Here is a 24696-nt window from a genome sequence, read left to right on the forward strand (position 1 = left end):
AAGAAGAACCTTGAAAAAAAGCTGGAAAATAGCATAAGCAACAGTAGATGGGCTATCCAAAACACTCTACAAAATAAAAAATCCTTCAAGCGTCTCCATATACAAAATGAAACGTATGGTATTTAAAATATTACTGATAAAGGAAGGCAATAAAATCTTTCCAAATATTTTAAACAGGGGAGACAACCGTTTGTCAAACATGCACACACAGAAACAAGACCATATAAGAATGTGCAATTCACACAATTCTTTAAAACTTATTACACAAATATAATAACACCGTTTCACATTTATATAGCATCTTAAGGTTTTCAGTGCATTTATAAACTTTATTTGGATGTGTAATTAATACACATATTTCCAAACAGCACTCTCAGAAAGTCTTTACTTTCATTGCACTGTAACAATAATAAATTTATTGACCACCTACTGTATACCAGGCACTGTTCCAAAGCAAGCTTCTCAACAGCCCTATAAGGAAGATTGATCACTGATCTCACTTTTACATATGAGAAACTAAACCCTGGAAAGGTTAGCCATTCCACTGTTACCAGAAAAAGTAAATGGTAGATCCAGAATTCGAACCAGGAAGTCTGACTCTTAGGCCTAGCCTCTTAACCAGTATACTGTACAAGTCTGCCGCTCTCTCTCCTTCTTTCTCTCTCTCTCACACACACCTCCTTCCCACAAACATAAAATACATCCCTCTCATTTCACCCAAAGGGAATTTGTCAGTATTGGTTTCTGTCTCTCAAAAAGAAAGTTTACCAAGTGACATCTGCTGTATCATTGCCTAGGGTCTTCACAGATCAGGTAGCTCTGGGCAATGACACAATTTAGACTGATAAATTCAATCAAAGAGGAGAACTGGGGCTTCCCTGGTGGCGCAGTGGTTGAGAGTCCGCCTGCCGATGCAGAGGACACGGGTTTGTGCCCTGGTCCGGGAAGATCACACATGCCGCGGAGCGGCTGGGCCCGTGAGCCATGGCCGCTGAGCCTGCGCTTCCGGAGCCTGTGCTCCGCAGCGGGAGAGGCCACAACAGTGAGAGGCCCGCGTACCGCAAAAAAAAAAAAAAAAAAAAAAAAAAAGGAGAATTGTAAACCCCAAACTACCTGGAATACTTTAACAATGACCAACTCTGCTATCTCTGCCTTAGTAGGACCACTCCTATCACTTGCCTAGACTATTGCATACAGCCTCTGGTCACTCCCTGCCTCGCAAAACGAACAAACAAACAAACAAACAAAAACATTCATTTGTTCCTTCCACAGATGCTTCTTAAGCACACACTCTGCTGTGCTTCTGCGGCACAAGAATCATCTAAGTATATTTCCTCCCCTTTGGGAACTCACAGTAAAAGATGAAAAGAGATATATACACAAATAATTACAGTCATGCAGCAAGTATTGTCATTGGAATATATATGTGCTGTGGAAGCACAGAGGAATAAGCACCAAACTGACCTGCAAGTCACAATCCTGTCAGAGGTAGCCTCCTAAAAATTTGCTCCAATCCTGTCACTCTCATCCTTTAAAACCACCCATGGGACCATGAGACCACAGTATAAATTCCACACTTCTTATGATGGCCTATAGCCTCTTCATAAACTGGTCCCTCACTTCCCTCACATTCATATATCAGACTGCAAGGCCCACATTCTGGCCTTTCTCGCAAAATCACTTGCCTCCCAGTAACTTAGTTTCTTCATCTGAAATACAAGCATCATTCAAATATCCACTTCACAGGAGTGCAATGAAGGTTAAAGGATGTGGATGGAGCCTGGCTCCGTAGTGCTCAAGGCTAGGGATTATGATCAATTCATTCAGGAAAACAGCATTAGTTGCCTCACGTGACCTGCCTTCCGGCGGTAACATTGGTAGGTTACACAAATGCCTCCCTGCCTCCCTGACTTTCCTCCACAAAGACTTCCCACTACTTAGGCTCTTCCTCTCCAATGTTCTCATTACACTGTGTACACATTTGTTCGATAATCTTCCTAACGTATTGTTATGGCTTGCATGTTTGTTTTTTCCACCAGAAACCGTAAATTCTTGCTCTGCGTGTGTGTGCACAAGCATGTAACTGAGGGTGTGAGGGAAGATGTTCAATCCTGGAAACTGAATCCTCTCCTCATCAAGAAAAAAAAAATCCACATGTTAGATGGTCAATGAAAACTGTGAATTAACAGATAATAGCTAATATTTCTTGAGCCTTTATTAGGTGCCGCTGTTCCAAGAGCTTCAGATGTTTTACCCCATTTTACAGACTAATATTGAGGCATTGAGCTGAAAAACTTGAGCGAAGTCTAACAACTAGCACATGGTGGAGTAGGCATTCGAACCCAGGGATCTGACTCCATATCTTCAACACCATCTGAAGAGGGTCAGACACTAAACTTCCCTTAATGACGGGCTCCCCTGCCTAGACCTCAAACTGCCCACAAGTGGGAAGACGGGTGGACATCAAGAAGAGAAAACATCACCCCAGAAGCCCCTAACAATAACTCTTCCCAACAAGGTGCAGCTTCCAAGCGTCCCCTACAAAGGAAAGCCAGACGCCTCAGATCTGCGGCGGGGCTCAAATTAAGATCCTTATGGACCTAAGGGGGTGTGCCCTGCACCCAAGAGTGACTCTCCGCTCCCCCGATATCAACAACACTGGCCCAGAAAAGGAGCAGGAAATAATGAGCGCACCCCCAATTCCCCAAACCGCCCCCCACATGAAACTTTCCAGTACCGGGTCTGCAGCATCCAACTTTCAAAGTTTCCCCTAGCCCTCACACAGTTCCCCGCGGAAAGGGACGCAAAGCAACAAACAAAGCGCTGGTTGGGTCGTCACCCTGGCGAAATATCCAATAAAACGTAGGCACAGGCACAGGTCGGCTCCGTTGCTTGCTGGGAATTGTAGTTCACATTCTGTAATAAGTCTACGAGTCCCAGCTTCTCAATATAGTGATTATCAAAATCCGGTGGAGGAACATCAGCAAAGAGAATATGAGCCAGGAAAAAACTTGCTTCTAATTTTCTCTCTTCTTTCTTTTGTCACTTCATTTAAAAACTGATTAATGGACCAGAGAGACATGTTAGTTTTCTGGGAATAGATGAGAATCCACCAATCATCGAAGAGGTTTTGGAAGAGAGCTTTTGGTTTGTTTTGGTTTGCTTTTTTTCACCACCCTTTGGTGGTGAAATAGTTTGGAAAATGCTGAATGAAACTGCTCAAACCGAAAATATGTAATGGGGAAACGTGAGAGTCTATAGTTGAAGAACACCAAGGAAAAAAACCAGAAGGTTCAGTATAAAAGCAGCTGTGATTAGCAAACTAGTAAACCGTTACTTTAAGACTCGGTTTCAGATTATTATATTTGAGAAGGGCTTTTGCTCATTCTTTGCTCCCATCTCCCCGTGCATACCTCTATCTTATAATTTAGCCCACTGCATCCTAATTATTGACCTGCACCCCGTCACTAGACTGTGATCTCCTTGAGGACAAGGACCGTATCTTATTCAGCTTCTAAAGTAGGCCCTAGCACACAGTTCAATTAACGGGCGGAGGATCTGTCAAAACTGTGAGCGGTGGTCCTAAACCAGGTAGCTGACACCTCTTTCCTAGCTTCCTCTAATGCGGAGGTGGAATCACGTGACCCAAACAAATATGGCGCTTTATTTGCATATTTCCTCGATTGACCAATTAGAGTAGCTGCTGTCAGTCGTCATCCTCTCCCTCCCTCAACTTTCTGAACTGGATTTGTCACCTGACTCAGCTCAAACATGGCTGCGCTGGAAACTGTGCTGATTTGGGTGCCGGGAGCAGGTGAGTGTAAGGCGCCCCAGGGAAGGCGGAAGCTCTCTCCACGACCCCGGTAGGGAGCGTCCCTGAGCCCCAATCCCAACTGCTCTCCAGTTCTGACACAGATTCCTCTCCTGATCTTCAATCCTCTGCCTTAAAAGAGGGCTCAAACTAGGGAGGTTCCTGCGGAATTTCTCAACCGTAAACAGGCGACCACCTGGGGATTTGGAGCCGGGTTAGGCATAAAGCTCAGGAGGAAGTACGGAAGTGGAGTTTCGGGTCTGCGCCGCGGGCTAATATGACGATTAATATTCGTTAAATATTGGATGCGCCTACAGAGATGGGATCCACCCCTTGGGGAAATGTGGAACTTCCCCAAAGAGACAGTAACCTGTCAAATCAAATTTACAACGTTAATTAGAAAAGTAAGCCCCGCCTTTCCTAGTGCGGCTAGTACTGGCTAGTTTGTCTAAATATAGTTCCTTCCTTTTCTTCTGACTCGGGTGTGTGTTGTTTCTAGGAGGTACTCCACGAGTGAGAAAATTGACAATGTGTTTTGCGTAATTCCTCTCTTTCTATCTCCCTGCACTCTGTGCTGGGAAAATGCATCATCCATTTGGAGAAGAGGAAACTGCTTCTCAGAAGCAGCTTTTTGGATTTTTCTGTGAATGCCTTCGGAGAGGAGAATGGGAGTTGGCACAGGCATGTGTACCTCAGCTACACGAGGCCCAAGGGGATATCCCAAATAAGGTGGAAGATATACTTCAGGCGCTGGTCATGTGTCCCAGTCAGCTGAGGTAAGGGAACTCTGTCTTCCTGCCAGGCAGTCACAGGGCGGGAGACACAAGGTACTATACTTGAGCTCTGGTCCCTGTGCCTCATTCAATCACCTCTGAAGAGTTAACAAAGGTAGAGTGTATTTCACATGTTCTGAAAATTTACCTCTATAATACATGCCTATTTATTACTTTATCAGTTTGGCTTTGAATTATCATCTGGAGCGGTATTTAAGCCTGGAACCACCATTTCTTGTTTATTATCATTAAAGTAGATAGTGCAACTACATTGAAAAGCATTTTCTTTACCCCCAAAAGAGCAAACCTGCTCCCTTCTTGCTTGTGAAATTGAAGATATTGTTGTAGCTTTTTTTTTTTTTTTTCTTGTGGTACGCGGGCCTCTCACTGTTGTGGCCTCTCCCGCTGCGGAGCACAGGATCCGGACGCGCAGGCTCAGCGGCCATGGCTCACAGGCCCAGCCTCTCCGCGGCATGTGGGATCTTCCCGGACCGGGGCACGAACCCGCGTCCCCTGCATCGGCAGGCGGACCCTCAACCACTGCGCTGCGCCATGTGGGATCTTCCCGGACTGGGGCAGGAACCCGTATCCCCTGCATTGGCAGGAGGACTCTCAACCACTGCACCACCAGGGAAGCCCTGTTGTAGCTTTAACAAAGGACCAGAAGTGAATTCACTTAAAGCTTTTTATTTTGAAATAATTAAGCATAGACTCACAAAAAGTGCACAAACAATACAGAGTACCCTTTCCCCAACTTCCTCCAATTGTGACATCTTATATAACTATAATAAATATCAAAACCAAGAAATTGACACCAGTACTGTTAACTAGACTACAGCCCTTATTCAGTTTTCACCATTTTTTAAATCTGAATTCATTTTTTTTTGGGGGGGGGGCGCACCTCAGGGCATGCGGGATCCTATTAGGGGCCGAACCCATGCACCCCGCTGCATTGGAAGTGCAGAGTCCCAAGCACTGGCCTGCCAGGATAGTCCCAATCTGCATTCACCTTTATGTGTGTAGTTCTGTGTATCTTTATCCATTCTTAGACTCATATAACTACCAGTATAATCAAGGTACAGAACTATTTCATCACCACAAAAGAATTCCCTTGCTCCCTGGGAATACCTCTTTGTACACTGATCCTCCCTTGTCCCCTGGCAACCAATGTTCTCTATCTGAATTTTGAATGAAGTTCTTCCTGGCAGTGCTATTAACAATTAGTGGTATAGGAGTTAAACGTTCAGTCTCTCCCTCACTTTTCCTTACTCTGGCAGTTACTTATGAGAAAGTACTGTATTAGCGCATACAGAGTGGAGATTTACATGATTCTTTTCTTCCTTTGTTTTTTCCCTTAAATTTGGATTCTAGCCAATTGCTGTCTAATTTAAATTACTAACTTCAAAGAAAGGCTTATGAATTCTTATAATCCTGTTTCTGGCATAGAGTTAAAAATAAATTTTTATGAAGTTCCTTTTTTCTTTGACTATTTGATTCTGTTTTCAAGATTTCAAGTTTTCTATTTCAGATAGCTTTGCTCTTATGGTTTTCTGTGTAATATTAGTTTGTTTTAAAAACTAGATAGGGAGGTGGAGGTAGAATTGCGACTTTTTTTTTTTTTTTTTTAAATGAAAGCTGCTAGTTCTGTTCAGGTTCTTGTTTTATTGATCTGTCATATACATTAAAAAATTTCTCAGGACAATGTCTTACCGGTTCAGGTTTAAAACAGACTGAGTAGTGAAATCTAAATCTTGGATCACAAAAGAGAAAAGGTCAGTAGAAACTCTTTGTTTAGAAATTTTTTCTTTTTACATTTCTCAGATGTGGACAGGATATCAACCCTCAAAGATTAGCCTGGGTCTGGCTTCTTGTACTGGAAAAATGGTTGGCCCTGGAAAAGGTAAGTAGGTTTACATTTAAAATTTTCGCCCGAGGCCAAGACTGAAAAGAACTTGGAAGGAGTTATGAAATTTCCCTTTTGTCTGTTACTTTCTGTATTTTGAGGTTTGTCATATTCCTTTCTCAGTATTGACAGTGAGAATGGCTTAAGTATTTATTGCTGTCTCTTTACCTAAATTCATTTATTAATTCACTAACTTACATTGGCATTAATTCACTAACCTACCATCTGAGGTGATACTATTGTGTTAAATACTATTATGAGTCTTGTGCCCAAACAGAACTTTGCAGAACTCAGTGAAAGTGACAAGATAGTGAATAAAGTCTAATCCTCATAATACTCAAGTAAGGGAGAATGGGCTGAGCTGAAACTTAGTTGTTCATCCAAAAATCTTATTTTAACTAGTCCAGTACAGTGAAATCTTATAGATTTAAACGTCATTAATTAACAATTTAACAACTCACATGAATTGAAATAAAAGTTACCAAATATGAAAACAAAGTGAGCAAATTAATAGTGAAAGAAAACTTGTAAGGAAGGGTTTTTGGTTTTTATTTTTTTAAGAAAAATTACCATTCAAAGCACTTTTAGAAATATGTGTTAATTATCAGAAATTGATATCCATTTAAAAAATTCTCGGCAGTTTTGTATTAAACCTGAGACTTTAAGATTTAAGTGAGGAACCTCTGACTCAGAAAATAAATGACTGGCCCAGGGTCACACCATAAAGTTAGTTGGCAAAATTGGAGCTGGAACCAATGTCTTCTGCCTTCGAGTCATCAGTCCTCTGCTTTTTCCACCTCAACAATATTTTTAGCCTACATAGACTTAAAATTAAGAAAATATAAATTCTTTTTTTTAATTTTTATTTATTTATTTTTGGCTACGTTGGGTCTTTGTTGCTGTGCACAGGCTTTCTCTAGTTGAGGCGAGCGGGGGCTACTCTTCGTTGTGGTGCGTAGGCTTCTCATTGCGGTGGCTTCTCTTGTTGCAGAACATGGGCTCTAGGCAAGCAGGCTTCAGTAGTTGTGGCACGTGGGCTCAATAGTTGTGGCACATGGGCTTAGTTGCTTCATTGCATGTGGGATCTTCCCAGACCAGGGCTCGAATCCATGCCCCCTGCGTTGGCAGGCAGATTCTTAACCACTGCACCGCCAGGTAAGCCACAAGAAACCATAAATTCTATTTTGTAAATGTCTATAATTTAGCCTAATTTTCTTCTTAATTTCTCTCAGTCATCAGAATGAATTTTGTCTTTAGTTCTGCTTTGGCCTGACACTTACCCTTCTTCACATAGCTGTCAAAAAGCACCAGAGCTTACTAATCTAAATGTGTTTATTATCCAGGCTTTTGGTAATGGTCTAGCAAAGAGAAATGCCAAAAAGATCAGCAGAAGAGGGAAGAAAAAGAAGCAAAACTGAAAAATAATCAACCCCAGGTTGTTTAAGAGTTGGCTGTAGCTTCAGATCTAAAAGAGACATCTTCAGCTAAAATATACAATAGTATCTTCAAAGAGAAAAGAAAAAAAATAACAAATGTTATTGTTACTGACTAAGGAGCTTTTCAATACAAACATGGAATTTGTCAAGCCAAATGAACTTTTGTCTCAGCAGAGGGTATTTGTTTACTTTATGGCTGATTGGTAGTTGTTAAATTTCTGGACAGTTGGTCAACCAGATCAGGAGGTGGATTTCACTTTCCTGGCTCCTTTTCACAGACTAAGAGTTGTTTTTCCCAGAATTGAAGATCATTTGGTCCTTAAAGCTCCAGTACCTCAGTTATTTAAACAGTCGTGGGAATGTTTTAAACTTTATACAAGGACCTCAGAGAGTTTTAAAACTTAATACAAGGACCAAGACTTCAAATGTGTTCCTGAGGTAGTTGTACAAAGCCAGAACTGGACTTCATCTTCTAGGGACTTGCTGGCTGCTCCTGCTACAGTCTCCCACCTGCTGCCAAAAGCTCCTTTTGAATTATTTGTTGAAACTGATTCCATTTTCCCTTTCCTTCATCTATTTTTGCCTTATGCCCTTTTATCTTTTATCACGTGAACAGCATGATGTTCACAGCATGCTGCTTCTAATAAAGGAAAAATAGAAACAACTCCCATGTCCACAATCCAAGACTGATTAATCTACTTGTAAAATACCATGGCACTATTAAAATTACGTGGTCAATGAATTTTCAGTGACATGGGAGGATGTTTATATTCTGCTATGTGAAGAAAAAAAATTTAGAAAACAGTATGTTTGTTATGCATGCATATATGCATATGTAGAAAATGGTCTGAATACCCTTAGAACACAGTTGTAACTATAGTTCTCCTTCAGTGGAAAGATTTGGGGGGGGTGTTGTGTATGTATGTTTTCATTTGCGTGTTTATATTCTCTGCTTTTTCTGCATTGAACATGCCTTGCTTTTATAGTAAGAAAATCTGTGCTTAGAAACATTGGGCAAATTCTTGCCTGGTTTAGGAATGTTAGTTGTCTATGACCCTGCATATGCATAAAGTAATTTCACCAGTAAAAAAAAGATACAAGCTAGTCAGTCTTTAGGATTTTAATGAAAGTCCTAAAATCTTAACCAGTTGTCTGGGCTTATCTATTCCTTCCTCTTAGTCCTTGATAGAATCACTAACTTTCAGCTTGCCAGAATGAATTTTCTCTACACCTTCCAATCATTAGCATTATATAAGCATTCAGATGGCATGATTTACAGGTGTCTCTAATTTAAAAGAGTGCCTGTCAGAATTAGTCCCAGGCTTTCATCTCATTTGTATTTGTGTCTGGAGAAAGGGGGACTATCATTTTAGTTTTAAGGACCAGGTGAAGGGAAGTTATTGTGAAACAAGCAGGTGCAGGAAGAGTCACAGGCTTTCTCTTCCTTTATACATTAGTCTCTGATGTCCTGTCTCATTAACAAACAATGGGGTCACTTTTTCCTTTTCATGCTTGAAATGATTAGAAAATACTTCCTAACCATTTCATCATTACTGAAGATTATTTTTAAAAACATCCTGATGCCATAGTTTTGTTTTATTTAGCGATATAATGAGATTTTTAAAAACACATGAAAATATGGCACATAGTACCTGGCACATAATAAGTGTTTCATAAACATTAGATCTCTCCCCCTTTACTTTTATTTTCCAACTAAAAATGAATACCAGAAATGGGTTTAGGCCAAAAGAGGATCATGTGGGCCATTCCATCCCAGCTTACCCATAACTGGGTGTTTTGGACACTGCAAGGGAGAGTCTTGGAGAAGGACTTCAAGTTAGAGGCAAAAAATCACATGAAATAAGCAAGCCTTGGCATTTGAGGCTAAACAGTGTGGGATTTAAGTGTTAGTATTTAAGAGGAGTATGTGTTCAGTTTAGCTGTTTCCGTTTATAAAGAAAAGTGTCTGAAGACATACCCAGGAATTTAATGGTCAGAAGTACTTTATCTTAGAGAAAACAGCAGAAATAAGATGAACCAGAAAGAAATATTTACTTATAATTGTCAGCTAAAGCATATGCTTAATATCTATGCTTCCTTCTTATGATTCTTCTAGAAGTTACTTCCAGCTGGCTTCCGGAGAAAACTTGAGTTTCTTTTATTGTCAGAAGACCTCCCAGGTGACATCCCAGAGGACATCCTCAAGGTGAGAGAGGGCCCTGGATCTGTCTGCCCAGGTTTGCAGTCACTCAACAAATTCAACTTTCAGGGATCCAGCAGAAACAGGTCCCCAAGATGTTGGCAGTTCTCTGTTCTCAGGCAAGACCAGGCTAGGTGGAGGCCCCTTGAGGGGAATTTAGAGATAGGGGAAACTTATCTGATTGTAGAATTCTTAGAGGTAGCTTGGCCAGAAGTACTAATTATAGTTGAGGATTAATTTTTTTTTTTCATTTCACGTGAAAGGAATACCTAACTTGGTTTTAAACTAGGTGTTTAAATTTTTCACCAGAATGTGGCAGGGAATATAAAGGGAGAAAGGAACTAGTATGTATTTGCTGAATACCTTTTCTGTAACAGGTGCACTGAATGTGTTATAGCTAATCCTTACAACTGCCTTCTGGGAGCAGATTCAAAATCTTAACTAGATCTATACTTAAGTGCCTGAGGGATGCTCTGAGTCTCAATACTTATTTTCTTCATGACCCAGCCACCAGCTAACTGAAGATATATTCACAATAGGATTTAAGGTAGGGACTTTCACTTGTATTAGGTCAAGGACTCATGGTCCTGTGACCATCTTGGAGGCAGTTAATGAACAGGTATCCCTGAGTACCACCCACAGGAATGGTGCTGAAGTGTGGGAAATAACCTACCAAACAAATTATAGGCTACAGAGATCTTGCCTTTTAAAGGCTTGCAATCTAGTTGGGGGGGAAGGAAATACACACATGGCACAATTAGGTACTAAGCCATATGGTACTAATTTTAAGAACATTGAAAGCCCAATAAAGAGGGAAAGTTGTGTGAGTTGGAGGTACTGGGGAAGGTTTTAGGGAGGGATGAAGAATGGGCTGTATCCAAAATCTTGGTTGGGATTTAGATCAGGGGTTAAAAACTGGTCTGTAGTATTCTTTTAAAAGTTGAATTTAAACGCCTTGAGCTGGGCATAGTGTCTTATTCCCATCTGTTACCTGGTCTATGAGTTTGCAGTCCCTGATTTAGATTGACAGTGCACGTTTCGGAGGCAATGGGGGTGGGGGTGACTAGCTTGAGCATGGAGGCCTTGGGCAAATCTCTCTTTGCCTCAACCCCCTGATTTGATGACACCTTCAAAACGAGGATAACAGTAGTGTCTTCTTCCTAAGGTGATTGTAAGTATTAATTTAATTTTTCTGTGTAAAGGACCTGGCACATAGTAACTACTACAGAAGTATTTGCTGTTGCTACTATTGTATATACACACGTGAATATATATACACTGAAAAGAGGAAAACATGAAGGCGTGTAAGTGATAAAATTCTGGACATAGCGCCCATCCCTCTCTTCATCCCCTGTTTAGGAGCTGTACACGGTCTTAGCACAAGATGCAGCAGACCCTGTGCTTGATGGAAATCAGAGGCAAGAGAGCTGGCCCCCTTGGCTCAGCTCAGAAGCTGTCTCTCTGCTCTGGGATCTCCTGCGGGAGGCCCCTCAGCCCGCGCAGGCCCTGCTGGAGCTCCTGCTTGGGGAGGAAGATGGCATGGGCCTCCAAGGCTGGCTCTTGCAGAAGGCGCTGGTGGACCTCATTCGAAAGGCACTGCGAGCTTTGCGGGATCCTGCCGTCAGGCACCCAGGGGCAGTCGATGCCATCTACGGAGCCCTGCGGACTCTGCGCTGCCCTGCAGAGCCGCTCGGGGCTGAGCTGCATCTCCTGTGTGAGGAACTGCTGGAGGCCAGCAGGTCGGAGGGGAGTCCCCTGCGGGAGGAGCAGCTGCTCGGCTGCCTGCTGCACAAGGCCGGGCGGGGCCTGGTGTCCCTGTATGGCCACACCTATGCAGAGAAGGCCCCAGAAAAGCCACCGACCACCACACCCTCTGGAAAAGGTGTGTTCCCTGCACTGCTTCTCTAATTCCACTCTGCCCAGGCCCTCTGACTCCCTCTAGCCTGCTCCCTTCCATGTTGTTCAGGAAACCTAATGGGAGAAGCTAAGCAAAAATGGGCAAGATGTACTGTGAAAGCACAGCTTTCATAGCTTAAGAAAGAGTGATGGAGAAAAAAAATGAAGTAATAATCATAGCAGAAAAGAACTTTTCAGAAACTACTGAGAGAAGTAAAGAGTCTTTAAGAGAGAAGTGTAGAAAACCTGGTTTAACTTTTTAAAAGAGTGAACTGTCATATCAGTTGGTTTTTCAAACGGGCTTTACCTTAGGAAAGAAGAGTCCAGTTCCCCAGTAACCCCATCTGATTTGATTTTCAGTCTCACCGGCTCATCTGGATCCTGAGCGGGCAATGCTAGCCTTGTTCTCCAATCCTGACCCAGCCCAGGCTTGGAAATTGGCCTATTTCTACTGCCTGAGCAACAGCAAGCACTTCCTCGAGCAGATCCTGGTAAGTCAAACTCAGTGCTTCTCCACTCAAGTACCCAGGGACTCTGTCCAGGCTTCTTCACTCCTCCTTTCTCTCGCACTCATTTATCCAACACAAAGCAGTTTAATTAACAGTGAGTCGTCTAGTTTGCGTCCATCCCACAGTTCCAGAAGGCTCTGAGAACCAGTATCATTCATAATTAGAACTGCCAGCATTTTGTGTCAGTCCTTGGGCAGGCACTGAAATGTTGGATACATGTAAGCTTTCTGGAGGGTGCGAGGAAGAAAAGACAGTGGCAGCAATATGTTGCCTAGCTGACAGGGGACTCTAATTACTCTAACCTTCTCCTTCCAGATTGCAACTGAGCTTTAGTTTAATTCAACAGCTATTTATTTTTTTATATTTATTTATTTATTTATTTATTTATTTTTTTTTGGCTGTGTCAGGTCTTAGTTGCGGCACGTAGGATCTTTCATTGCGACACAGGTTCTTCATCGCGGCGCACAGGCTTCTCTCTAGTTGTGGCGTGCAGGTTTTCTCTCTCTAGTTGTGGTGCGTGGGCTCCAGGGCACGTGGGCTCTGTAGTTGTGGTGCGTGGGCTCCAGAGTGTGTGGGCTCTGTAGTTTGTGGCACACAGGCTCTCTAGTTGAAGCACACGAGCTCAGAGTTGTGGTGCACGGGCTTAGTTGCCCCATGGCATGTGGGATCTTAGTTCCCCGACCAGGGATGGAACTCACGTCCCCCGCATTGGAAGGGGGATTCTTTACCACTGGACCACCAGGAAAGTTCTTCAACAGCTATTTATTAACCTCATTCTATGTACTATGTACTATGCTAGGATCTGGGGATACAACAGAAGTCAATCCCTGCCTTCTAGGAGCTTACAGTCTAGTGTTTTCCTAAACACTTTGTATTCAACTGGCCACTTCTGTCATTGTCAGGAACCTCCCTTCTATACTGAAAAGCTTCTTACCCTGATTAGCAGCAAGTCCCCAGAGCTGCCTCTAGCAGCCGCCTTTGGCTTCCAGGTGACAGCACTCACCCTGTTGAAGGAGGAAGACTTCCCAAGTCTTGGCTGCCTGCTAGATAGAGAATTCAGCCCTCTCAGTCGACTGCTCGTGCTCCTGGGCTGGACACACTGCCAGAGCCTAGCGTCAGCCCAGAGGCTGCTCCAGACACTCCACAGGACCCAGGTAACTCTCACTCTGCAGCCCAAGCAGCTCCGGAAATGAGTGTGGTGGCACTTTGGGCTGAGGCAGAATGCAGGGTCCTGAAGTTGGTCCCATCTCTGACCCCAGGTGCCTGAGTCAGCATCTCTTTCTTCTCCCGTATCAACACAGGACCAAGGCTGTGATAAGCTCCTCAGGGATGCCTGTGATGGGCTGTGGGCTCACCTGGAGGTCCTGGAGTGGTGTGTGCAGCAGAGCAGGTATGGCCCTGCACAGCCAGCCCTCTTCCCACCACTGGGCACACTTGACCCATGCTCTGCACGTGTGGCCATTTCAAGACATCTTCCCTGTAAATGGTTTAAGTTGACAGTGTTGACCAGCAACAAATAATTGTTCCAACTATTAAACCAGGAAAGGAGCATAAGTAGTGATTATCTTCACCACAGCCATAAGGTCATAACTAGAGGATAATTTAAGGATGACAGTGATCACAAGAACAAAACCTCACATCTCCTGAGCACTTACTATACACCAGGCATTGCTCTAAGCCCTTTACGTGATGATTTCACTTAAGCTTGACAATAATCCTGTGAGGTAAACACCAATATTATCCTCATTTTAAAGGTGGGGCACCTGAAGCCCAGAGGTGTTAAATAACATGCTCAAAGTCACACAGCTAGTGAGTGTGGTCCACATTCTTAGCCACCTGTTATCTTGGATCACATTTTTATTCAACAACTGCCTCTTGAAATGTGTGCGCGGCCCTGTGTTTTCCTGATAACTTAGCCTTGGGTCTTCCCTGGATCTGGGTTCTTATTTTGTTCTTCACCCACCTCACCAGCACTTCTGAAGTCGAGTAGGCCACTGGGGGACGTAGCAAGGGGCCCTGACTCAAAGAAAAGCAGAGAGGCTCGTGTCAGCTCTCAGCTAGGAAAATTACAGAAATTAGGAAGCTTAATCTATGGGCCCTTTCTAGACCCTGCTGAGCACAGAGGCCCTTCCTAGGTCCTTACTAGACAAGTAAAGCCAGCTTGATGAATGTCCTTCCCTGGGGGTAAATAAATCCTATCCTCTCTCATAGACCAACTGAAATTTAGTGTTTGGGGAAGTGAAACCTGTGGTGTTACAGGCCAGAGAGAAAGAATAAGAGGGAATGGAGACTGGTCTTTCTCAAAGCAATTATATAAACTGCCTCCCCTTCCATCCTCCCAACTTTCCCTTTCAGCAACCCCATACCAAAGAGAGATCTCTTGTGTCACTTACATGGTGGAGAAAGCCACTCAGTGCTCTACTCTCTCCATCACCTTACAAACCTTCCAGCCCTCAGGGAGGAAGATGTCCTCAAGCTCCTACAGAAGGTGCCAGCCAAGGACCCCCAGCAAGCGCATGGTGAGTTGGCGATGGAGTGACCTGGGCAAGGTTCCCTCTTAGGACAATCTTGCAGATGTTTCTTACAGCACAAGATTTACCTAGATGTGATTGCTGGGATCTATGAAGATGGGTGGTCCAGCAGGTACCCTCTAAATTAGTGCTGTTTGCCACAATCAGATTACAAGATGTAGGGACATCTTCCCCTTTCTTGGTGAGGCCTAGGGTATCCTATGAGAACAATTCCATAGGAACCTTTGTCCTCATGGATCCAGCTCAGGAACCGTGAGCATACCCTCATTTCACTGAAAGAGAATTAGGAACTGCCCTCTGAATTCACAGCATTGTCACTGGCAGTATTTATGCAAATTCTTGATGAGTCTCTCCATGCTTCATAAGCTTTCTTACAGCACATTTTGTGCCTTCCTTCCCTCCCATATCTTCTTCATAGTCTATTGAACAGGTAAAGAGTCTTTCTTCTAGAAGATTCTTCTTTTGAGTTTTTTTTAGAGTTTTTCTTTTAGAAGAAAGACTTGCCTGAAACAGTAACAATGCCTTGTTTTTTTGGGTTTTTTTTTGCGGTACGCGGGCCTCTCACTGTTGTGGCCGCTCCCGCTGTGGAGCACAGGCTCCGGACCCACAGGCCCAGCGGCCATGGCTCACGGGCCCAGCCGCTCCACGGCATGTGGGATCTTCCCAGACCGGGGCACGAACCCGTGTCCCCTGCATCAGCAGGCGGACTCTCAACCACTGTGCCACCAGGGAAGCCCACAAAGCCTTGTTTTAACCTTAGATCTTTGCTTAAAATTCAAGTCCCCATTAACAAGCTCACTCTTTTTTGCTCTCAAAAATCATATGATGGTGTGGTCACAACCTACTACACAGGCTGGACACCTTACTTTTGAGAGAAACAAACATTCTCGTATGGCAGTAGATGTCTGTCAGCTTAGATATTGCTTGGATTTACTTTTTTAAAGGACCTACCACTAATTGTAAAACTAGTGTTACTATATTCTATATTTTTTTGGAAAGGTAGACAATTTGTTTAGCAGATTTCCTAAAGGAACTGGAACTCTCTGCTTTCTACATACAAGTACAAAAGGCTTCCGAAGAAGTGTTTGAAATCTATCCCCGGGGACCCACCAGAACACACTTAGAACTTGAACTTGGAAAAGGCAAAAGAGGAGTGATAATAGGGCTTGGACTAGGGTGAGGCAAGAGAGGCATCTGGGGCAAAAATGTAAGGAGCCACTCCCTCTCAGCGTGCTTGCAAGTCCTGGCTCTGGGCAATAATGCCATGAAGAGGTCAAGGCCATAGAACAATATTGACTTTGTTCTGCTTATTACCCTGACCTTGGCAAGGCCAAGCTTCTAAGAAGTAATCACTAGGAAACCTATACCTAAAGGGGCTTGTTGCAGCATTGTAGTAGCAAAACATCCCTAACTATTTCCAGTGTCCTGCCCTTGAGGAATATGCCTAGACAAGGGATTCATTCAGTAGAACTATGTGCATCCAGCAGAGATTTAGTTTGTAAAGAAACATAATCAAATGCTTATGCTCTAAAGGATTTTTAAGAAGTAGGAAAATTAAAAAGTATATAAAATGTTACACTCAAACACATGCACATGTACACAAAACTATTAAAGGGGTTAAACCAGAATGTAGCAGTGGTTGTGTTTAGCTGGTAGGCCTATGGGTGGTATTTTTTTCTTCTTTTTGCTTTATTACATTTAATGTTTTTTCTTTGAACAGGTTATACTTTTGCTATGATAAGAATTATGGTTATATTGAGATGTTTAGAGATTCTGTAAAGATGGTAACCTTCCTTCCTCCTAAGTTCAAAACAAATTTTTAATGAAAAATTATAAATTATTAAACAAGTGTATGGAATCTCAACAGAGTTTATGTTTTTTCTCATGATGTCTGCTTCAGGGCTTTCCTAAAAATATCAAGTTTTTTTTTTTTTTAAACACCATGTTACCTTTGCTCTCTTATTTCTCAATCTGAACACATTTTAAGCCTGCCTCTTGGGTAATGTGGCATATATTCGAAAGGTAGACCAAACAAGTACTTCAAGGTTTATTTTTTTAAAAAAGGACAAACAAGTATTTTAAGAAAAGTAAGGGAAAGATTTGTTAAATAGCCATGAAGCCTAGGTTGAACAGACATGTAGAGGGGAGGTTGGTGGGGAAAAGGAAACCAAGAGACTGAAAGTTGTTGAATAGAAAAAAAGGCCTGGAAGGGATGCACATCACACTGCCAGAAAGGAGAGAGGGTGAGAACACCTAGGGGACTAGCAGTGTGGCATCTCTTTGCTTCAGCCATACATGCAGCCCCTGCCTGAAAGAAGCATCTCTGGGACTTCCCTGGTGGCGCAGTGGTTAAGAATCCGCCTGCCAATGCAGGGGACATGGGTTCGAGCCCTGGTCCAGGAAGATCCCACATGCCACGGAGCAACTAAGCCCGTGCGCCACAACTACTGAGCCTGCACTCTAGAGCCCGTGAGCCACAACTACCGAGCCTGCGCGCCTAGAGCCCGTGCTCTGCAACAAGAGAAGCCACCGCAGTGAGAAGCCCGGGCATTGCGACGAGGAGTGGCCCGTACTCACAGCAACTAGAGAAAGCCTGCAAGCAGCAACGAAGACCCAATGCAACCAAAAATTTAAAAAATTAAAATAAAAAATAAGTAGCATCTCTGAAGTTCTGTCTGTTTCTCTCTATAATTCAGATTCAACTGACGCCACGGTCCCTGTGCACCTGAGCCGGTGTCAGAACCTGACACTCTACCGGAGCTTCTGTGCCATGAAGTATGCCATCTATGCCCTCTGTGTGAACTCACACCGGCACTCCCAGTGCCAGGAATGCAAAGAGGGTCCCTCAGAGGACCTGGCCATGGCTGCAGAGTCAGTGAAGGATTCTCTCTCCTCCCCAGGTGCAGCGCCGCCCCCCACCCCTTCCCTGGCGGGAGCTGGGAACAACCTATCCCAGCAGGTTCTCTGCGCGGGAACCCTTTGCCACCAGGGCTGGGAGGTGGCCTTGGTTTTATTATGCCCACGAATAATTTCATCCATTTATCAGCCTCTGTGAATCAAAGGGACATGGAGAAAGCAAGTGATCTGCATAAGTTCTAACAGAGCCTGAGCACCTAGTACAGTGTTTTCCAAATGCTTCTTTTTTTACTCCAGTCCACAGTAGATAGCATTTCACATCACTCCAGTTTGCACCTAGGTATATAATTTGTGCTTTCGTGTGTATGTGTATATGTGTGTATGTGATGCGTAAACTGAAATAAGTTTTAAGAAACATTACTTACCCTTCCAAACAGAGCACACTCCTGATTATTTTTCTGCTTTATTTCGTTTTTTCAAATGCAGCCGTCTAAGTCAGTGTCATAGGTCACAGCCTACAGTTTGAAAGAACCTTGTGTCCTATTAGCTCTCATTTTTCTTAAAAACTTATAACTCCTTACCTTGCTTTCTGTGACTGGTGGTCAAGTATCTCTCCCTTGCAGCTTTGGAATAGACCTTCACCTCTGAGCATGGTCATTTTAAGAGATCTGGGTAGGCTGTGATCACCTGTAGTATAACAATGAGTGCAAACAGGAATTGAGGAATAAGGAGTCTCCAGGTTGCCTTCATTCTAGGAACTGAAATATGGAGGGCTTCTCAGAGATAAGGAGTAATGTAATTTTAAAAAGCAGAAACAAAATAATGAGTGTTCACTGAACTGTACTTTAAGGGAGCAAAATCTTTCTACAAATCATGAAAAGACGTGGCTCAATAGCCTCTTAGTCTTCTGACTGTAACCACGGTTCCCTGAGTCACTACAAAGAAAGAAATGAGTTAAACTTGGGAGAATGTTTGAGTCTGGCAAGTACTGTTTCTCATGTTTGCATTTTCTCTCTTTCCTTCTCTTTCTCTGGCCTCTTCTTTTATACATGCTTCTTCAGGTGCTTCAGATCTCTTTTCAACATACCTGGCCAGGTGTCAACAGTATCTGTGCAGTATTCCTGACTCTCTGTGCCTGGAACTTCTAGAAAACATCTTCTCATTGCTCCTTATCACCTCTGCTGATCTTCACCCAGAGCCTCACCTGCCCGAGGACTACGCTGAGGATGATGACGCTGAGGGGAAGGGCCCGTCGGGTTTGAGGTCCCCGTCAGAGAGCCCTCAGCACATAGCACAGCCTGAGAGGAGGTCAGAACAGGGTTCGCTGGGGGCCTCCAGGAGCCTGGCCTACACAGTTCCAAGCTCTCTGAAGGCAGAGCCAAAAGACAGTTCCCCAGAGCCTCACAGGCACAGCTTTTTGGACCTAAAGCACTTTACTAGCGGTATCAGTGGGTTCCTGGCTGATGAATATGTAATAGGGGCCTTCCTCAGGCTGCTCCAGGAGCAGCTGGATGAGCTAAGCAGCCGCAGCACCCCCGAGAAGCCAAAGCAGCTTGAAGGCCAGAGTGGCTTGGGCACCAGCAGCAGAGACGGACTGCAGAGCCGCCTGCACCAGTTCTCCAAGGTTCTCTCTGAGGCCCAGTGGAGGTACAAGGTGGTGACCAGCAACCAGGGCTCAGGTGAGAGGAGTTAACAGAAAGGGAGGAGGGAGAAAAGTCTCGAGAATGTGGGACAGCTAGGAGTGCATGGAGTCACACTAGTTCAGGGCATATCGCCATAGCCACTTGTGTCAGAACTCCAGGGTACTGCTCAGTGTCGCACAGGGCAGTCCAGATCTTCCCCTACCTGTTACCCCAGGAGGTGGGTCAAATCAAAACTGATCACTTTCAGAAGGGGGAGGGGCAACATAGGAGTAGGGGAGTAAGAGGTACAAACTATTAGATATAAAATAAGCTACAAGGATATATTGTACAACACAGGGAGTATAGCCAATATTTTATAACTATAAATGGAGTATAGCCTTTAAGAATTGTGAATCGCAATATTGTACACCTGTAACATATAATATTGTACAGCAACAATACTTCAATTGGAAAAAAAAATTGATCACCCTCCCGTATGACCCACTGGGTTTGCTGTTTCAGAGGAGCAACCCTCCCGAAGATACCGGCCCATCGCCACGTGGCACCCCAGTCTCCGCCGGGGTCGTCGGACAAGAAGGAGCCGGGCAGGTAATCTCTCCATGCCTCCTTCCCACAAGCGGCAAATGGTATAGTGCCACTTGTCTGATATTCTTCAAGATAAAGCAGTTCTTAAAGTACCTTAACACTAATGATAAAGATAAGATCTTAAAGTATCTTAAAGCAGTTTTTTAAGATAAGGTACAAACTAAAGTGATCTAAGATTATCCTAATCCCACTCCCCCAAAGTAACCCTTGCTAATAGTTTTCTTCCAAAAATTCTCCATGAAATACAAGCATGTATATCATTTTAGATATACAGATGCATCATACTACATAGAGAGAACTGCAACTTTCTTTTTTCATTTATATCCTCTTACATATGTAAACATATCATACTCTATATTGAGAACTCACTTCTCTTCACTTATTTTAAAGGCTGCTTAGTAGTCCATTGTCATATGTACCCTTTTGTGGGCATTTAAATTGTTTCCAGTTTTTTACTATTATAAACAATGCTACAGTAAACGACCTTGTACGTATGTCTGTGCATACTTGTGTGAGTATATCTATAGGATAAGTCCCTAGCAGTATAATATAGAAGGTCAAAGTATATTTGGGTATAAATACAGATATAACAAATTGCCCCCCAAAAAGGTGGACCAATTTACATTCCCATCACCTGTATGTAAGTGCCTATTTGCATATACATTCATCAAAAATGAGTAGTATCAGGTTTCTTTTTAGTCTTTGCCAATATGATTAATATAGTAATGGTGTGTCATTGTTTTAATACTAATTTTTAGTTTGAGACTGAATGTCTTTTCATATGTTTATTGGCCATTTATATTTTTCAGTCTAAGGTACATATTTTCTGTTGGGTTTGTCTTTCTTGTTGAATTGTAAGAAGCTCTTTATACCTTAAGAAAAATATTCGGTCATTTTGTGCTACAAGTTTTGCTCCATTTTGTATTTTGACTTTGATTATGAGTTTTTTTTGTTTTGTTTTGTTTGTTTTTGTTTTTGTTTTTTTGCATTACGCGGGCCTCTCACTGTTGTGGCCTCTCCCATTGCGGAGCGCAGGCTCCGGACGCCCAGGCTCAGCGGCCATGGCTCACGGGCCCAGCCGCTCCGCGGCACGTGGGATCTTCCCGGACCGGGGCACGAACCCGTGTCCCCTGCAACGGCAGGCGGACTCTCAGCCACTGCGCCACCAGGGAAGCCCTGATTATGAGTTTTTCTAAAGGAGTTTAACACAGAAGCTTTATACAGAAGTATTAAATTTTTAGATAATCAAATTTCCATTATGGTTTTTGGTAGTTTTAAAATAATTAACAGGGAGTTCATAAAGAGTTTCCTGTGTGCTAAAAAAAATACTAGGTATCTTGAGGGAGGTGAATGAGGCATAAACCAGGACTTTGCCTTCAAGGAATTTATAATTTACCTGCATAGACAGTACACATGAAAAACTTAAACTTCCCGGAGGCACGGCCTGAAAACAGAAGAGATCTCATGGACGGGGAGGTCAGCGTAGTCTACAAAGGCAGAGAAACAGGTTTTCTGAAAGAGTTGACTTTTGAATCAAGCTCAGAAGAATGAGTAGGCTTTAGCTAAGTGGCAACAAGAGACATGAACATGCTGGCTGGGGTGGAGACTACCATGAGAGAAACATGGAAGACGTAAAGGCTGAGCCCCTTAAGTTGCTCAGTTAATTGGTTTGAGTCAGTTTGCATCCACCTGACCCATCCCGCCCAGAATGCACAATCCATCTTCTCTTTTCCTACAGCTGTAGGAAAGCAGGTGTTGAGAAGAAGATGCTTTTTCTCCAGGACTTTCAATATCATGGTCTTTTTATATATATATATATTTATTTATTTGGTTGTGTTGGGTCTTTGTTGCTGCACGTGGGCTTTCTCTAGTTGCAGCGAGCAGGAGCTACTCTTCGTTGCGGTGCGCGGGCTTCTCTAGTTGTGGCTCAGTAGTTGTGGCTCGCGGGCTCTAGAGCGCAGGCTCAGTAGTTGTGGCGCATGGGCTTAGTTGCTCCGCGGCATGTGGGATATTCCCGGACCAGGGCTCGAACCCGTGTCCCCTGCATTGGCAGGCGGATTCTTAACCACTGTGCCACCAGGGAAGTCCCAATGTCATGGTCTTTGATCAGTCTGGCCTTATACTTTGGTTCCCTACTTTTTCAACTATGAGGACAACTTTTTCTATGTCAGAAAATTTTGTGACCCTCTTTGGCACCGTACTGGTTCCATGTCATAATAGTTGTGCTTTAATTGTTTTTTCAGACTATTGACAGTGCTTAGTGAGCAATGGGGGTCGCTGACCCCTAGAAGTAACTTGAAAGCTCCTGGGGCTCTGAGACCCAGAGACTGGAAACCACTGATATAAGCTACTATCCAAATGAGCACTGGGGCCATATTAAGCCCACCCCTGTACCTTTGGTCTGTAGGAATTTGCATTTTACTGTAGAAGGGGCCACTGGTATAGTAGCTACCCATTATCTTCTCACTCTACCCAGATCTCAGCTTTCAAGCCAACTTCTCACTTTCTACACTGTAAGGCACTGATGGTTGATTTTCTCTCTTTCCTCCTAATACCTCTAGATGGCCGGGATAGAGGTTCCAACCCATCCCTGGAAAGTACAAGTGGTGAGCTGAGCACAAGTACTTCAGGTATGGGGGTCCCAACCAGTTGCCAACTTCCAGCAGCTTTGCCCTCATAAAGAGTTGCCACACACCACGGTGTGAAAACCTGGACTGAGCAGTTCATGCTTGTGTTCAGTGGGGAAAGGGCTATTTCACTATCAGCTGAGTTACCCATCAGTAGAGAGGAACAGAGGTGAATACCCAAGGAAGGTTGTTGGTACATAAGTCTTATATTCAAAGATGATAACATATTAACAGGTACACACTACCATATATAAAATAGACAAACAACGAGGATTTACTGTATAGCACAGGGAACTATATTCAATTTCTTATAATAACCAATAATGGAAAAGAATGAAAAAAAGAATATAAATAAATATATTTATATATATAACTGAACCACTTTGCTGCACACCTGAAACTAACACAGTATTGTAAGTCAACTATACCTCAATTTAAAAAAAAGAAAGAAAGAAAAAGATGATAGCATAGGTATGCGCTTCATTTGAGGAAAATTCAAGGTCCGTTTACAGACCTTTTAGAGGACTTTGAGAAGATAGGAGTTTGGCAGCAGGTGACAGAATAGTTCTTCCTCAATTTCTATCCCTTCCTTGACCCCCCCACCCCCCACATTCTTGTGTCCTGACAGAGGGAAGTCTGAGCACTGCATCTGGGAAGAATGAGCTGGATGGCCGGTTGCAGCCTCAACCTCAAAGTTCACTCATCCACATGATGTTCTCCCCACCTGAGTCACTGCTGGCATCCTGCATCCTCCGGGGGAACTTCGCAGAAGCCCATCAGGTGAGGCGGGTACTTGTGCAGCAGGTGTTAGGAGCCTAGGCTCTACTTTGTCACAGTAAAGAACGCTAAGGTAGCCCTTTGCTGTCTGGGACCTGCGGGGCATCAGGTAAAGCCAGATGCTTGTGCAAGCAGAGCCAGTCGGGCGCACCTGAGGGGCCACGTCTAGCAGAAGCAGGAGGGAGTTTCCATGTATGGAGCCTGATCTTGAGCATTGTGGATTTCAAGATCCAGAAGGAGATTTAAGCTGTTGAATCATCTGTTTGTATTCAGAACATAAAACAGTTTTTTAACAAGATAAAAGAAAACATTCGGCCACAGTCAAGACGTTGAAATATTTTTGTTTCTTTCCTTGTAGTCCTTTTCTGAACACATATGTGGTTTTACATAGTTAGAAATCACTATGCAAACAATTTTTAATAATAAATAGAATGCCAGTTTAACATACAGGAAGTGTAGGGAGCTAGCAAATTAGAATGTTGTGTAGGGAAAAGTGCAGGGAGTCGAAACCAGAGAAAGACTCTCCCCTCTGAGCTTTGACGTCCTCATCTGAAACTTGGAGTTAAATATAATACTTGCTTGTGCTACCTCTTGGAATGTTAAGCGGATTATGTGCAAGCTGTGAGAAATGCAAGAATCCTCTGCTATTGTTTAAATTTAAAAGCATAAAAGCCCACTCTTCTAGTTTTTAAAACCCTCTTGATATATTTATGACGCTTGCACTGGTCCCTTAACACACAGGTCAGAATTTTTCTTTCATGTGAGTTTACTTGTTGAGGAATAAATCATGGAAACATCTAGGTGATTGGATAATTTTTACTTAACTTCCTCTGACACATTTTAAATCCTGTACTTTAATGATAATGATAATTCTATCCCTCTGGGAAGGATAGGACCCTCACCAGCTTTTCTGACACCCTAACCAAGAGGAAGTCAGTTGCGAGCCCCTGATGCTTTACCGCTAAATGTCCTCACTTCCTCTTCCTTTCCTGGGGCTTTGATCTTTTCTTTTTTTCGTTTCTCTTTTTTAATAAACGGTTTTATTTTTAAACCTGGTTACAGAGCAAGTTGTGCATATTTATTAAAAAATACCAAAAAGTATTAACCAGAAAATAAAATTACTTTTTTTTTTTTTTTTTTTTTTTTGGG

General features: G+C 43.2%; 1 protein-coding gene across 1 annotated transcript in view; it reads left to right on the top strand.

Annotated features, from left to right (window-relative positions):
- The first annotated feature begins 4363 nt into the window (after positions 1-4363).
- The window catches only part of ZFYVE26 (zinc finger FYVE-type containing 26), a 60808-nt gene continuing 40475 nt past the window's right edge, over positions 4364-24696 (top strand). Inside the window, exons 1-13 of the mRNA XM_007449003.1 lie at positions 4364-4587; positions 6406-6484; positions 10040-10129; positions 11483-12005; positions 12380-12510; positions 13518-13682; positions 13830-13918; positions 14884-15047; positions 17756-17959; positions 18977-19594; positions 20060-20146; positions 22705-22773; positions 23399-23550. Coding sequence (XP_007449065.1) covers positions 4394-4587; positions 6406-6484; positions 10040-10129; positions 11483-12005; positions 12380-12510; positions 13518-13682; positions 13830-13918; positions 14884-15047; positions 17756-17959; positions 18977-19594; positions 20060-20146; positions 22705-22773; positions 23399-23550 — 2565 coding nt within the window. The 5' untranslated portion in view covers positions 4364-4393. The remainder of the gene's footprint in view (positions 4588-6405; positions 6485-10039; positions 10130-11482; positions 12006-12379; positions 12511-13517; positions 13683-13829; positions 13919-14883; positions 15048-17755; positions 17960-18976; positions 19595-20059; positions 20147-22704; positions 22774-23398; positions 23551-24696) is intronic.

Source organism: Lipotes vexillifer, unplaced genomic scaffold, assembly GCF_000442215.2.
Source record: "Lipotes vexillifer unplaced genomic scaffold, Lipotes_vexillifer_v1.1 scaffold629, whole genome shotgun sequence".
Classification (NCBI taxonomy): Eukaryota; Metazoa; Chordata; class Mammalia; order Artiodactyla; family Lipotidae; genus Lipotes; species Lipotes vexillifer.